We start from the raw sequence: 14,662 nt of genomic DNA, 5'->3' as shown, positions 1-14,662 counted from the left end.
TAGTTATTTAGTTCAGTGGTTCTCAACCTTGTGACATGGAGAAAATAATAAATAAATATATGCCCTTTTGTGGGAAATATTGCATAATGGAGTAAAAAGTACAACTTTCCACTCTGATATGTAGTGGATTAAGAAGTATCAAGTAGCAGAAAGTGCAATTGAAATAAATATCTCAAACTTTCACAGCTGGATTGGAAGTAAAACGTATTATATTGTTCCTCATTCCCAGCCAGTGCTTGAGATGAAAAGATGCTACAAAACAACCAAAACGGTAAAGGCTGCTTAGATGAAAGCTCACAGTGATGTCAAAGCAAAAGCGTAGTTCAAGGGTGGATAGTTATGACACTTTAGCACATTAGCTTGTAAATGGATAATGACATTGATAAATAAAACAGTCTCTCTGCCATTTTCACCAGTCTGTTTAGTTTTTGACACTGTCTCTCTTCTTTTAGAGGGTCATGAAAAGCCTGAAGTGCTGGGCAGGGTGTAGTAAAAAAAAGTAAATGTATCTTTGAACTTATTAGTGCCATCTGGTGGTGTTTTAGAGAACCACTCTTTTAAATTAGAATGAGATTGTCTTTTTCCAGGCTTCACCTAAACCACCTGCTTTATACGTGTTAGACAAGTCCAAAGCAGAAGCGTTTGATTGGTTAAGAATAACCAAAACGAATGAATGCAAAAGAGTACCTTTATTGAAGAGAACAGAAAACCACCAGACAGGCTAATGTAAAACCATTGTTATTATGGTGATTCAATTTATCCATATTCACTGCATTTTTTTCAATCTATTGCAGGTTATTTATATGGTACAATATGACTTGAAGCAATAGTCAGCTACAACATCTCTTCGTATACACTGTCTGCTGCAAAAGAAGAAAACTACAGTTCCTCACTGCTGCTGGAACATTCTGGCTCATCTTCAATGACAAACCACACCTCATTGTGCCTGTTGAAAAATGTTGTAAAGCTGCACGCACAATAACACACACACACACAAAGACACACACACACGCACACACACACAAAGACACACACACACACACACACAATAATTTATTATAGTATATACGATCATCAACCAAGTTTTTCTTGAGAATATGATGGTGATCTAATTTGTTTACCCGTTATATCCAACGGCATAGTGGAAGCCTTTTTTGTACTTTGCATCAACTGAGTCAAGGGCACAGGACAATCTGTAAGCCTGAATATGTTCAACCATGCTTATCATCCATCCTCCGTAGCTCAATACATACACTTCCATTTTTGGCATTACGTGTATGTACACCTGCAAGTCAGCAAAGTTTCATTATCTGGCAGAGCTGAAGGAAGACTTCACAGGAATAAATTCAAATATGATCATGGAAATTATGACTAAATGAAGGCTGATGTGTTCTTTTTTTCTGCCATGTTTTGTCACAGAAACTCACCTTATCATCAATAGGTTTGGGGGGATTCTGCTGATGTTCAGCTGGCAGCAAGAAACTCACTGTGTAGGTACCGCTTTCCCACATTCTCTTGTCAGAGATTTTCACAATAACAGGAGCCACCATTTTCATTTCCTGTCCTGTAGGTAAACATTAAAAAGATAAACAGGAATGACACAAATAGGAAATGCAAAACAAACATAAACTGTTCTGACTTTCGTTCTGGCTCTTGAATAGATTACATTTTAATTTTAGCTGTACCACAGAGTCAAACAGAGGTTGGAAAATCTGGTTTTAAATACTATGTTCCTTAAAGAAACACTTTGTATGTAAAACCTCTCATTTCATTTGAGACTTCAAAACATTATAGTCAAGCACTTTGACAGCCACTGACATTTGTTTTCTATATCGTTGAACCATTGCATTGCATATGTAAATAGGGTACTGTTCTGATTTTCTGTCTTTGTTGGCACTTATACTGTATGTGTTCATACTTATGCAGAAGCTTCTCTTGATAAAAACATCATGTTCTCAATAAACACCTGTTTCAATTAAAGATGAAATAAAACGTAAATAAGAGTTAATGCACACACTCACCATTCTCGTTGGTACCAGTGATGTATTCTTGCAGTCGTCTGAAAGCTCTCATTGCTGCAACTTCCATGATGCAGGATGTCTCATCAGATGAAACCCATTTCACAGAGTCATAGTGACGGGCCTGAGGCATGTGAATAAATAAGCGGGGGTGAGCTTTTTAAAAGTTTCTTGCACCTGAAATTTGAAAGTCTTTCTCTCACCTCAAATTTGTCAGTCTCACAGATCAGATCAAACAGCAGACATTGTTCTGTCTCCCAACAAAAGTCTATGGTGGAATTTCTGTGTAATTAGAGCAGAAACTTTTAAGAAGACACAGATGCTGACATTAGGAGGTATAGCAGTACTCATTTTTGCCTAGGTAAAAATGTGTAGTATATCCAGTTCCTCATATTAATGAGCTTATTAGTCATTTTCAAATTTGACTTGTGAAAATACCAATGATTCCAGTTTTCTATTAACAAAAATTTCAACATCCAATAGTTCTTACCCAACTCTAGCATTAACTGTGAGCACCAGCAGAAGGCCAACAAGCCCTGAAAGATAAATCCTAAGACACGCATAAAATATTTTCTCTCAGCATTAAGATATAAAAAGCAAATTTGCTTCATCCTGTAAAAAGAAGACAGTTTTTATATTTAAGATTGTTTCATATAGTAATATATTTCTATTCAATGTTTTTCATCTAAGAAAACCTGGGCAGTAAAATTGTACTTACATTGTGGTAGACTGTTGGCTTCAGTGCATCCGGAAATTGTATCTTTGCAGTCTAGTGCAAAGCAACTATTTATTCCAACTCTGGCTATGTAAGGAAACTGGCCACTCCCTGAACCCATGACACAAACCAGACAATGCAGTGCCATGCCCAACAGGACCCAAAACAGAAATAAGAAACTGGATGTAATGTAATGTAGGAGATTAAAGATCTAACATTCACTGCTCAGTTTTGTTGGGAGGTGTCCATGGAGGTTTATTTATTTGTACTGACTTTTAACAACATCATAAATGTCCATAAGAGCGACCAAGAACTACCAGTTTTATTCTGTGTGTATGTTTGTGTGCTTGTGTGTGAATATATGCATAATGAGTGTAAGAAGAGGTTATAAATAGTTAATCCTAACCTGACAGGCTGCAGTATGCTGTAAATTCTACTTAAAAGTGATCTCTGAAGTCATTATGAGAAAATATTATATAGTAATGATAATATAATTATTTTTATTACTAAATGTCCTCTTTGTGGTACATTCTAAATTCTTGGATCACATTAAAAATGCAATTTTTATGTATGATGTCTTTTTGCAGACCTCCCACATCTCAGTATAATAATATAATGCACCCACATACAACACTACCATTAACTTAATAACAAACATTTAATTTAATTTACTCATTTGTGTCAGCAAAAACTGACTATCATAGGCAAGACCATGTAAAGGTAGCTTTTACCAGTTATTTCAGATGACATTAATTTTTGCAGGCATAATGAATAAAATGGCCACTGAAAATATAATACCACCTAGAAAAGAGCAAAATACACAAATCTTGTGACCTGATTTCTGTTTCTAATGCAATGATGAGAATACCTGAACAAATTACACAAAAGATTCACGCCTTTTAAAAATTAAATAATCAATAAACAGGGCAGAAGCATACAAAACCACATTGGGTGGTACAAATTGTTACAGAACATCATGTGAGGGGGTAGCTCATGTTTTTACTCTCAGAACATGAGCAAAACGCCTAGTTCCCATGCAATATTATTTACCACCATGTTGTATGAAAGCCACCCACCCATGCAATGGCTCAGAGCGAACTAAAAATGCATGTCCCAAGAGAATTACTTTATACATTCTACATTGTTCCTTTAATTGCTACAAACATAATACCTGTTTTGTATCTTCAGAACACCCATCCCTGGAGTTTGTTCCCTTTTCAAGAAAATTCATTCAGAAGACAAAAGACAGTAGGACAATAGGTGCATATGGGTGTGTACACTCAAAAAAAGCTTTTGGTCAAAATGCAGGATCTATGCATTTCAATGACAACACAAATTACAATAAGATTTATGTTATAGTACTAATAGATTCAATGTGCTTCCATGACACAGTAGTGTAGTAGTAACCAGGTTTATGCATTCAGTATTAATAAAGCCAATTTGTTTGCCCAAATCGAACAGCAAAAATAAATGCAGTCATTTTGAGTTTATTAGTACTTATCTTATTACTTGCTTAACATTAAGTTTGTTAGTTAATTTATATTAAAACCATGTAATTCAAATGGATGGAAATTTTCTATGTAATTGAAATGCATAAGTGCCCCAATTTTTTGTGTGTGTGCACAATCAAGCTACACTTTTAACATTTAGAATTAGAAAATTCAAATGATCATCATGACTAGGAAAAGACCAATCATGGTAAACAAAAATCGTCTGCTTATTTAAAATTAGTAACTGCTACTTAAGAAGCTATTTTGATGATAACGATTGTTTTAAGTAGTGTGTATAAGTAATTATCCTGTTAAATATAAATCAGATGAAATTCTTATTTTATTAATTTGAGTATTTTAGGGTGTGGCAAATAATGGCATATTATTATTTTTGTCTCAAATATATCTGTAAACGCACAGAGAGTGATCTACAAATGTTCCTTGATTTGCACACGTTCTTTGCTATCCATAAATACAAATTTCTAATTTGTAACTTGTATTTAGTTTTTTTTTACAAATACACGTGTATTTGTAAATATATTGGATATTTGTAAATACATAATTTCCCATTTGTAAAAACAAAAAAGCCATTTGTAAAACTGAAAATTCCGCTTGTGAAGTGTGATTCAGCATTTGTGGATCACCATTCACACATACGCATCTCTTTCCTCAATGGCGTATTTCTGAGATGTTCTTGTCGAGATCCACACAGATCCACAAACAAATAGGTCGTGAGTCACAAATGGATGGCCCTCACCACTAGGTGGCAGTGTTTTCAAGTAGTTGAATGGTTTAATGCCCTCCTTGGAGGGCAAGTCTGTGGGCAAAACAATACAGCCTGCTGCCGCTGCCTGCCCACTAGCTTATGACAAGCTAAGGAGCCTGCTGGTGCCGGGAATCCTAGAAGAAGAAGACAAGCTAAAGGACGAATAGTTGTTGTGCAGTCGCGTGTACAAATTGACTGACGCGGAGAAAAGCCGGGTTATGTTTTTGTCGTATCCCGAGCGAGAAACATGTGGATCAGTGTTGTTAAACCCAATGCCCCCAATCCCCCCTAAGGTCTGTGCTCTGACACCCAGGGGGTACCCTCGACGTCGTTGCATGACAACGAGGGTCCTCCATTGACTTGAATGCAAACCCCTCATCTGCATTTGAAATGGTTAAAATGTCTATATTGAACGTTATATTTATTCAGCTTTCTGGCCGTAAACACAACATTTCAAGATATATCTGGCATTGTTTGAGGACATTTCTAACGGTTTCAAGATATATCTGGCATTGTTTGAGGACATTTCTAACGGGAAATGTGTGTTTTACTGTCTTAATCTATGTTGAATGAAAGCAAATTGTAGCAAAAAGTCGCCAAAAATCTGCAGGTGAGGGGTTTGCATTCAAGTCAATGGAGGACCGTCTTCGTCATGCAGCGACGTCGAGGGTACCCCCTGGGCGTCAGAGCATGGACGTTGGGGGGCATTGACTAAGCGTCAAGTGTATGACGAAAAGATGTGAGACTATGTTGCCCTGGAAGGACCGAAATGCGTTTAACAAGGCTGATCCACAAGTTTCTCCTCTTTGGGTTGTCTTTACCTGACGGGATATGACAAAAACATAACCCGGTTCTTCTCCGCGTCGATTTGTGCACGCAACCGCACATTGTCCTTTAACTTGTCTTCTTCTTCTAGGATTCCCGGCACCAGCAGACTCCTTAGCTTGTCATAAGCTAGTGGGCAGGCAGCGGCAGCAGGCTGTATTGTTTTGCCCATAGACTTGCCCTCCAAGGAGGGCATTTAACCATTCAGCTACTTGAAAACACTGCCACCTAGTGGTGAGGGCCATCCATTTGTAAATCTCTGAGCGTTTACAGATTACAGATTGGAGACAAAAATAACCCCATAGTGTTTGATTGGTTAAGAATAACCAAAACGAATGAATGCAAAAGAGTACCTTTATTGAAGAGAACAAAAAAAACACCAGACAGGCTAATGTAAAACCATTGTTATTATGGTGATTCAATTTATCCATATTCACTGCATTTTTTCAATCTATTGCAGGTTATTTATATGGTACAATATGACTTGAAGCAATAGTCAGCTACAACATCTCTTTGTATACACTGTCTGCTGCAAAAGGAGAAAACTACAGTTCCTCACTGCTGCTGGAACATTCTGGCTCATCTTCAATGACAAACCACACCTCATTGTGCCTGTTAAAAAGCGTCATAGGGCTACACGCACACAAAGACACACACACACACACACACACACACACACACACACACACACACACACACACGCACACAATAATTTATTATAGTATATATGATCATCAACCAAGTTTTTCTTGAGAATATGATGGTGATTTAATTTGTTTACCTGTTATATCCAACGGCATAGTGGAAGCCTTTTTTGTACTTTGCATTAACTGAGTCAAGGTCAGAGGACAATCTGTAAGCCTGATTTTGGTCAGCAATGCTCGTCATCCATCCTCCGTAGCTCAATACATACACTTCCATTTTTGGCATTACGTGTATGTACACCTGCAAGTCAGCAAAGTTTCATTATCTGGCAGAGCTGAAGGAAGACTTCACAGAAATAAATTCAAATATGATCATGGAAATTATGACTAAATGAAGGCTGATGTGTTCTTTTTTTCTGCCATGTTTTGTCACAGAAACTCACCTTATCATCAATAGGTTTGGGGGGATTCTGCTGATGTTCAGCTGGCAGCAAGAAACTCACTGTGTAGGTACCCCTTCCCAAAATCTCTTGTCAGAGATTTTCACCATAAACGAGCCACCATTTTCATTTTCTGTCCTGTAGGTAAACATTAAGAAGATAAACAGTTTTTTTTTTTTTTTTTTTTTTTTTTAGGAATGACACAAATAGGAAATGCATAGCAAACATAAACTGTTCTGACTTTCGTTCTGGACATATTAATTTTAGCTGTACCACAGAGTCAAACAGAGGTTGGGAAATCTGCTTTTAAATACCATGTTCCTTAAAAACTGAAAGAAACACTTTGTATGTAAAACCTCTCATTAAAACATTATAGTCAAGCACTTTGCTGCTTGACTATAAGCAAGCCACTGAAATGTGTTTTCTATATCGTTGAACCATTGCATTGCATATGTAAATGGTGTACTATTCTGATTTTATGGCTTTGTTGGCACTTATACTGTATGTGTTCATACTTATGCAGAAGCTTCTCTTGATAAAAACATCTTATTCTCAATGAACACCTGTTTCAATTAAAGATTAAATAAAACGTAAATAAAAAGTTAATGCACACACTCACCATTCTCGTTGGTACCAGTGATGTATTCATACAGTCGTCTGAAAGCTCTCATTGCTGCAACTTCCATGATGTAGGATGTCTCATCAGTTGAAACCCATTTCACAGAGTCATAGTGACGGGCCTGAGGCATGTGAACCAACAAGAGGGGGTGAGCTTTTTAAAAGTTTCTTGCACCTGAACATTGAAAGTCTTTCTCTCACCTCAAATTTGTCAGTCTCACAGATCAGATCAAACAGCAGACATTGTTCTGTCTCAGAACAAAACTCTATGGTGGAATTTCTGTGTAATTAGAGCAGAAACTTTTAAGAAGACACAGATGCTGACGTTAGGAGGTATAGCAGTACTCATCTTTGCCTAGGTAAAAATGTGTAGTATATCCAGTTCCTCATATTAATCATGATCTTATTAGTCATTTTCAAATTTGACTTGTGAAAATACCAACGATTCCAGTTTTCTATTAACAAAAATTTCAACATAAAAATATTTGTTTGTTTTCTATTAACAAAAATTTCAACATAAAAATATTTGTTTTTGTTTTTTTTAACTCTGTAATTTTGGTCAAATGCAACAATGTACTAAAAATGGGATTTTAATTTTAGTTCTTACCCAACTCTGGCATCAGCTGTGAACACCAGCAGAAGGCCAACAAGCCCTGGAAGATAAATCCTGAGACACACATAAAACATTTTCACTCAGCATTAGGATATAAAAAGAAAATTTGCTTCATTCTGTAAAAAGAAGACAGTTTTTATATAAAAGATTGGTTCTATTCAATGTTTTTTCGTCTAAGAAAACCTGGACAGTCAAAATTATACTTACATCGTGGCAGACGGTTGGCTTCAGTGCATCCGGAAATTGTATCTTTGCAGTCTGGTGCAAAGCAACTATTTATTCCAACTGTGGTTATGTAAGGACACTGGCCACTCCCTGAACCCATGACACAAACCAGACAATGCAGTGCCATGACCAACAGGACCGAAAACAGAAATAAGAAACTGGGAAGAATAAAGACACAAAAGAGAGACACGTTTGAAAGCACGTGTCAGTAAAATGTTTTGTAACCTCTTTAACCTCTTTAACCTCTGTAATGTAGAGACTAAAGACTAAATCTAACATTCACTGCTCAGTTTTGTTGGGAGGTGTCCATGGAGGTTTATTTATTTGTACTGACTTTTAACAACATCATAAATGTCCATAAGAGCTACCAAGAACTACCAGTTTTATTCTGTGTGTATGTTTGTGTGCTTGTATATGAATGTATGCATAATGAGTGTAAGAAGAGGTAAATAACAAACATTGTCAGCGTCAGTGTCAGCAAAAACTGAACATGATAGGCAAGACCATGTAAAGGTAGCTTTTACCAGTTATATTGGATGACATTAATTTTTGCAGGCATAATGAATAAAATGGCCACTGAAAATATAATACCAGCTAAAAAAGAGCAAAATACACAAATCTTGTGACCTGATTTCTGTTTCTAATGCAATGATGAAAATACCTGAACAAATTACACAAAAGATTCATGCCTTTTAAAAATTAAATAATTGATAAACAGGACAGAAGCATACAAAACCACACTGGGTGGAACAAATTGTTACAAAACATCATGTGAGGGGGTAGCTCATGTTTTTACTCTCAGAACGTGAGCAAAATGCCTAGTTCCCATGCAATATTATTTACCACCACATTGTATTAAAGGTCCTAAATGACCACCCATGCCATGGCTCAAACGGAAATTATGGTCTAACTCTGTAAAAACGCATGTCCCAAGAGAATTACCAACATTGTTCCTTTTGTTGGTACAAACATAATACCTGTTTTGTACCTTCAGAACACCAAATCCCTGGAGTTTGTTCCCATTTCAAGAAAATTCATTCAGAAGACCAAAGACAGTAGGACAATAGGTGCATATATGGGTGTGTACATTTTTAAAAAGTGCAGGACTTATGCATTTCAATAAGTACTATAGGTTTGTGCATTCAGTATTAATAAAGCCGATTTGTTTGCCCAAACCAAACAGTGAAAATGAATGCAGTCATTTTGAGTTTATTAGTACTTAATATATTATACAAATCTTATTACTTGCTTAACATTAAGTTTGTGAGTTAATTTATATTAAAAACCATGTAATTCAAATGGATGGACATTTTCTATGTAATTTAAATGCATAAGTGCCCTAAATTTATTTTGTGTGCACAATCAAGCTACACTTTTAACATTTAGAATTAGAAATCAAATGATCATCATGACTAAGTAAAGCCCAATCATGGTAAACAAAAATATTATGCCATTTACTTATTCGAGATAAATATCTGCTATTTAAAAAGCTATTTTGATGATAACGATTGTTTTAAGTGGTGTGTATAAAAGCTATTTTGATGATAACGATTGTTTTAAGTAGTGTGTATAAGTAATTATCCTGTTAAATATATATCAGATGAAATTCTTATTTTATTAATTTGATTATTTTAGTGTGTGGCAGAACACCTCTTGATGATTATACACACATGTAAAACTGTATGCAGTTTTTGCTATCAGCCATCAAGTAATGCACTTATTGTGTAACATAATCACATACTACTGCGATTTAATTTTAACATTACTATAACCACTGCATGATGTCATCATGTAAAGACCTTGTGTTTTTTGATTTTGTTTCTTAAATAAATCTTTTCAAGCTCTGTAAAGGACTTGAATAACACTTTTTTGTAAATGTACACTGAATAGAGGCAAGTTAACCTGAGTAGAACAGCAGCTTAGTGTCAGATGTTCCTTCTATGACAAAGCACATAGAAAGACATATGAAACCCACCCTCAGGCCTCAGTCCAACTCTCACACAGTCCCATTCAACACACTCCACTGTGTGTTTTGTAACAGCGGTTTACATCATAATGTTGTCTTGTAAATAAACTATTTAGTCTAAAACATGCTTGTATAGACATATACATATGAAAATATATTGCCATTAAGTGAAGAGTATTACAATATTGTTGTTACAACTCTTGCCAAATTTCATGGAAATTTTCAGCCAACATAAAAAGATTAAGTGAACATGTGATCCTATTGAAGTGAATGGTGCCACAAACCTGCAATGATTTCAGTGTTATTCATCCATATTGTTCTTGAACGCTTCAACAGCTTACTTGGAAGCAAACTACAAACTGAACAAAATCATGTTTTAACTTTGAAATGAGTCCTTTTCTTTTGTGGTGCAGTTTTGCACTTTCTGAAGTGTCCAGTTTTAAGCATCATATTACAATGATGTTGCTCATTGTACTCTTGGTTCTAGTTAAAGCTCACGAAATATTTATCCCGATCATAATTGTTCCTGAGGTGTTGGGTATTCATGGTCCCATAGGTTAAACAGATCTGGTTTGACAGCGTACTTTTTTGGTGCATTACATGGTGTAATTTATCCGTGATGTGTCGTCTGTGATGTGTGCGGCAGTTTTCGAAGGGAGTCTTTGTCACTTAAAGAACTACAACTCCCACAGACGGAGTCGGTTTATGTGACCCATTTAGGTAATCGCTGGATTTATGTAGGCTTAAATCCCGATGTGAGTTCGTGTTGCTTCAGTCTCAATGCTTCAACCTCCAGCCATCGTAGGTGATCGATCGGATGGTTTAGTTTAGTCTTTAGTTTCCATATCTGCCGCTGTGGAGGACGCGCCGCTCGCTCTACAGGTTTGTAGACTCCAACAACACCTAAAAGCAGACCTACAGGCCTGAGAGTCTGGATTGTAATGTGTGTAACTTGTACTAAAGGATCTGAAGTATCTGCGATACTCGCAGTGACCTTAGTGTATTTTATCCCCAGTGGTGTTAATGTAAAGTATGTTCATTTTGGATAACAGAGACTCAACAGCTACATTACTCAAGTATTATAATCAACCACAAATGATATTGAGGATCATCATTAGCATAATCTACTCCAATAGATTGCACTGAAATATTTACTAAATATCTGTGATACCATGGATAAGCAATCAAACCAAGCTTTAAAATTCATTTTGCTTCCACAAACACATAAGTAAGTAAAATTTTGCATGCATGACTTTTACCTCATGACTAAAAACAGTTTATGGAAGTCACTGTTACTGAAAGTGTTACTGTTTGCAAAATGGAAATAATATTCATATTTAAAATTGTCCAAAAGATTTTCAACTACATACATGTTATTGTTTTATTACCACACTGTGCATTGAAAAAAATGTGACACTTGACATACATACTCACTGTAATTATACCAGGATTCAAGTGTGGCTGAAGAACCTGTGAACAAAGCACCTGTGGACAGGCTTGCTGTTGTAGACGGATAAACATTCCAGGAAGCATAATCAGATTAGAAAAATAACCTGGAACAAATACCAAGTGGTGACTTACATGGCCAAGGTTGGCTTCTCACATCTAGTTACTTAAACCCCTATTGTGTAACTTTTTTATTTAACATTTTAGTTTATTTTGTCGATTCACTGACTTGATGATACACTGACTTATAATCAGGTAAATGTAAAACTGTAGTCATAAAAGTCTCACCGTAAGGTAGTAAGTAAGAAATCTGTAATTGAAATAAATGTACATGTGGCATATCGAGAACAATGGGTTCAACAAAACGTCAGTTACATCACTTGATGACCAAAATAATTGCACAGAATGATAACAATGATACAATATTGAAGGAGGAATATTGTTTTAGCTAGATTTTCTCGTTCACAGCATTTTTTGACTGTGCAGTCTGGATCCTCCTGAGCCTTGAGGTCAAAGGTTAAACAGCCATGGGAACCAGGAGGGTGCTAGTAACGGGATGCTCCTCTGGCATTGGCTTGGCCGTGGCTGCAAAGTTGGCCAAGGATGAGCTCAGACGGTTTAAAGGTCAGCTATTCATTCTCCTCTACCAAAACAGAACAGATCATAGAAATAACCACAGCCACTGACAGCCAGTGTGTTCATTTTTTATCTGAGGCAGTGGTTGCCACAATGAGGGATCTTAGGAAACGGGGGCCTTTGGAAAAAGCTGCAGGTGACTCCTTAAACAAAACCCTGGAAATCAAAGAGTTAGATGCCTGTTGTGAAGCTTCAATCAGAGAGTGTGTCAACAGCCTGCCGGACAGACGAGTAGATGTTCTTGGTTTGTCTCCTCTCATTCATATTCTCATAGGCACTTTGAATTTAAGATTTCCCTACAGACATATAATGACATAGAATACTCTGCTGTTTTAGTGAATAATGCTGGTGTTGGCATGGTTGGACCACTGGAGTGCCAAAGTATCGCTGCCATGAAGGAGCTCTTTGACACAAACTTCTTTGGCCTGGCACGGCTGGTGAAAGAGTTGCTGCCTGACATGAAGCGGAGGCAGAGTGGCCATATTGTAGTGATGAGCAGCGTCTTGGGAATACAAGGTGCGTTTGTTTGTGTCAGTGAAATTAAGCAATTTCAAAAGAATTAAGTTGTTAACAGCTCTCTCTACATTTCTACACAGGGCTTCTGTTCAATGACGTCTACGCTGCCTCCAAATTTGCTGTGGAAGGATTTTGTGAAAGTCTGGCAATGCAGGCAATGAAGTTTAACATCAAGTGATTACATGTCTAAAAAAGACCCTTAGCTTTATGTATTGTAATGTAGCCACCCCACAACGAAAGCTTGAGTTATCCGTAAGCCCACAACTGTAAGACTTGTACAACTCGCTGACTGTGATGGAAGAGTGATCCTATATGCATCTTTTTTATATCTGTGTTACAAGGACGACTCTAGTAGAACCTGGCCCTGTGGTAACAGAGTTTGAAAGGAAAGTGTATGAGGATATTGAGAAGATGGATCTATCAGGGACTGATGAGGAGACTGCCAAAATCCTTCGTGAAGTTTACCTGCCATTCTCTAAAAATATCTTCGCCTCATTAGGCCAGACACCAGAGGAAGTGGCTGAGGCAAGTGATGACAATTATGTCTTTGTTTGTTTGTTTGACAATTGTGTCACTAAAATAATTAGTTTAGTCAGTGAATATGCATATTGAGGAAGTCCCTTCTAGTGTTAATATTTTTGTTTTTGTTATTCAGCAAACAGTTAAAGTGATCACAGCCAAGGAACCTCCTCTGCGCCACCAGACCAACCGTCTGTACAGACCGATAACGGCACTGAAGCATGCAGATTCCACTGGTCAACTGTCTCTGGACACCTTTTATAAGATGACCTTTAAATATGACTATGCGTTGAATGCTACTCTTGGCCTGTTGAGAATGCTGCAGAGGCGGAAAGGGAAGGAATAAAGATTTTATTACACAGACTATAAATGTCATTCTTAAGGAAATTGATTGTGGTAGTTGCACTCACTTATCACAGTTGACATATTGTCTGTAGTGTAGAGTAATGTCAAGGTACAATACAGCAGTGGTAAAATATTGTGCTGTAAATATATTGGTTTGTACAGGTAAATACTGTATAATGACAGCAACGTGAAACATAAGAAATCTCCATTTCCATCCTCATCAAGTAACAAGAAACAAATTAAGTAGGGAATAATAGTACCATGCTCTATATGATTTATCCTATTGGGAGACATACTAGCAAACACATAAAGAAAGAAATAATTTATAATGAAATAGAATAAATTATCCATATTTAGACATAATAAAAGAGTAAAGCGTTTATGAATATACTGTTTTGGTTTTGCTTCCAAATATATTACATATATGCGTATATACTGTCTGGCCTTGGTCTTGATCTAGTCTCAGTCTCAGTACACTCTGGTCTTGTTTATGATTTGGTTTTGGTTTAGGTGGTCTTGACTACAACACTGCTGCTTAGTTGTTCATTTGGTTGCATGTCTTGGCATTTGAACATTTTAAATGCAAAAGATATTTATTTTTCTCGAACTGGCACTGAGAGAGAATTCTGAAACATGTTTGATGGTCTAACAGAAGGCACCAAGTGCACATGACATTTCCTACAATGGAGGTGTAGTCTAAAAGACATGATAAACAATATTTAAATTCTAAATAATATGTATTAATACCACTATGATCAAAACATCTGTTGTGAATATCATTGCATCAAATAATTGTGTAATATAGTATACTAGTACTAGTAGTAAACTAGTGTGTTAGCTTGCTTATAAGTAATCGATTTGGCTGATCCAGATGGGTATT

At 36.5% G+C, this 14,662-nt stretch overlaps 3 protein-coding genes across 4 annotated transcripts; 1 reads left to right on the top strand and 2 right to left on the bottom strand.

The window, feature by feature from the left end:
* Positions 1 to 791: 791 nt before the first annotated feature.
* On the bottom strand, positions 792 to 2,750 carry LOC104940131 (heme-binding protein 2-like). The gene is made up of 7 exons (XM_019259112.2): positions 2,737 to 2,750; positions 2,509 to 2,568; positions 2,222 to 2,300; positions 2,022 to 2,142; positions 1,428 to 1,564; positions 1,122 to 1,285; positions 792 to 967 (listed from the first exon to the last, which is right to left on the bottom strand). Coding segments are annotated over exons 1-7 (651 nt in total). The 5' UTR covers positions 2,739 to 2,750; the 3' UTR covers positions 792 to 879.
* Positions 2,751 to 6,162: 3,412 nt separating this feature from the next.
* Positions 6,163 to 8,383, bottom strand: LOC104918616 (heme-binding protein 2-like). The gene is made up of 8 exons (XM_027284966.1): positions 8,337 to 8,383; positions 8,124 to 8,183; positions 7,718 to 7,796; positions 7,518 to 7,638; positions 7,020 to 7,036; positions 6,902 to 6,985; positions 6,596 to 6,759; positions 6,163 to 6,447 (listed from the first exon to the last, which is right to left on the bottom strand). Coding segments are annotated over exons 1-8 (615 nt in total). The 5' UTR covers positions 8,339 to 8,383; the 3' UTR covers positions 6,163 to 6,359.
* Positions 8,384 to 11,013: 2,630 nt separating this feature from the next.
* LOC104918564 (retinol dehydrogenase 8) lies at positions 11,014 to 13,833 on the top strand. Of its 2 annotated transcripts, none has more exons than XM_027284893.1 (7): positions 11,014 to 11,202; positions 12,253 to 12,390; positions 12,485 to 12,646; positions 12,739 to 12,918; positions 12,999 to 13,092; positions 13,260 to 13,443; positions 13,574 to 13,833. In XM_027284893.1, the coding sequence occupies exons 2-7, from the start codon at positions 12,294 to 12,296 to the stop codon at positions 13,781 to 13,783; spliced, it is 927 nt and encodes a 308-aa protein (XP_027140694.1). In that variant the 5' UTR covers positions 11,014 to 11,202; positions 12,253 to 12,293; the 3' UTR covers positions 13,784 to 13,833. The 2 variants fall into 2 exon arrangements, with proteins under 2 accessions (XP_027140694.1, XP_010728659.2); XM_010730357.3 differs by having other exon boundaries at positions 12,235 to 12,390.
* The last annotated feature ends 829 nt before the right edge of the window (positions 13,834 to 14,662 follow it).

This window comes from Larimichthys crocea, chromosome XII (genome assembly GCF_000972845.2).
Source record: "Larimichthys crocea isolate SSNF chromosome XII, L_crocea_2.0, whole genome shotgun sequence".
Lineage (NCBI taxonomy): Eukaryota > Metazoa > Chordata > Actinopteri > Sciaenidae > Larimichthys > Larimichthys crocea.
Note: the sequence above shows the minus strand (reverse complement) of the source record. Positions and strands in the feature narration are given on the sequence as shown.

Excerpts from the sequence above, each read along its gene's own strand:
- LOC104940131 (XM_019259112.2), bottom strand. Across the intron at positions 1,565-2,021 it reads CACTGGTACCAACGAGAATG|GACAGGAAATGAAAATGGTG; the intron begins GTGAGTGTGTGC and ends GTTTACCTACAG. Across the intron at positions 1,286-1,427 it reads CCAAACCTATTGATGATAAG|GTGTACATACACGTAATGCC; the intron begins GTGAGTTTCTGT and ends GCTGACTTGCAG.
- LOC104918616 (XM_027284966.1), bottom strand. Across the intron at positions 7,797-8,123 it reads ACAGCTGATGCCAGAGTTGG|AAATTCCACCATAGAGTTTT; the intron begins GTAAGAACTAAA and ends CTAATTACACAG. Across the intron at positions 6,760-6,901 it reads CCAAACCTATTGATGATAAG|GTGTACATACACGTAATGCC; the intron begins GTGAGTTTCTGT and ends GCTGACTTGCAG.
- LOC104918564 (XM_027284893.1), top strand. The coding sequence starts at position 12,294 with ATGGGAACCAGGAGGGTGCTAGTAACGGGATGCTCCTCTGGCATTGGC. Across the intron at positions 13,093-13,259 it reads GCAATGAAGTTTAACATCAA|GACGACTCTAGTAGAACCTG; the intron begins GTGATTACATGT and ends CTGTGTTACAAG. Across the intron at positions 13,444-13,573 it reads CACCAGAGGAAGTGGCTGAG|CAAACAGTTAAAGTGATCAC; the intron begins GCAAGTGATGAC and ends TTTGTTATTCAG.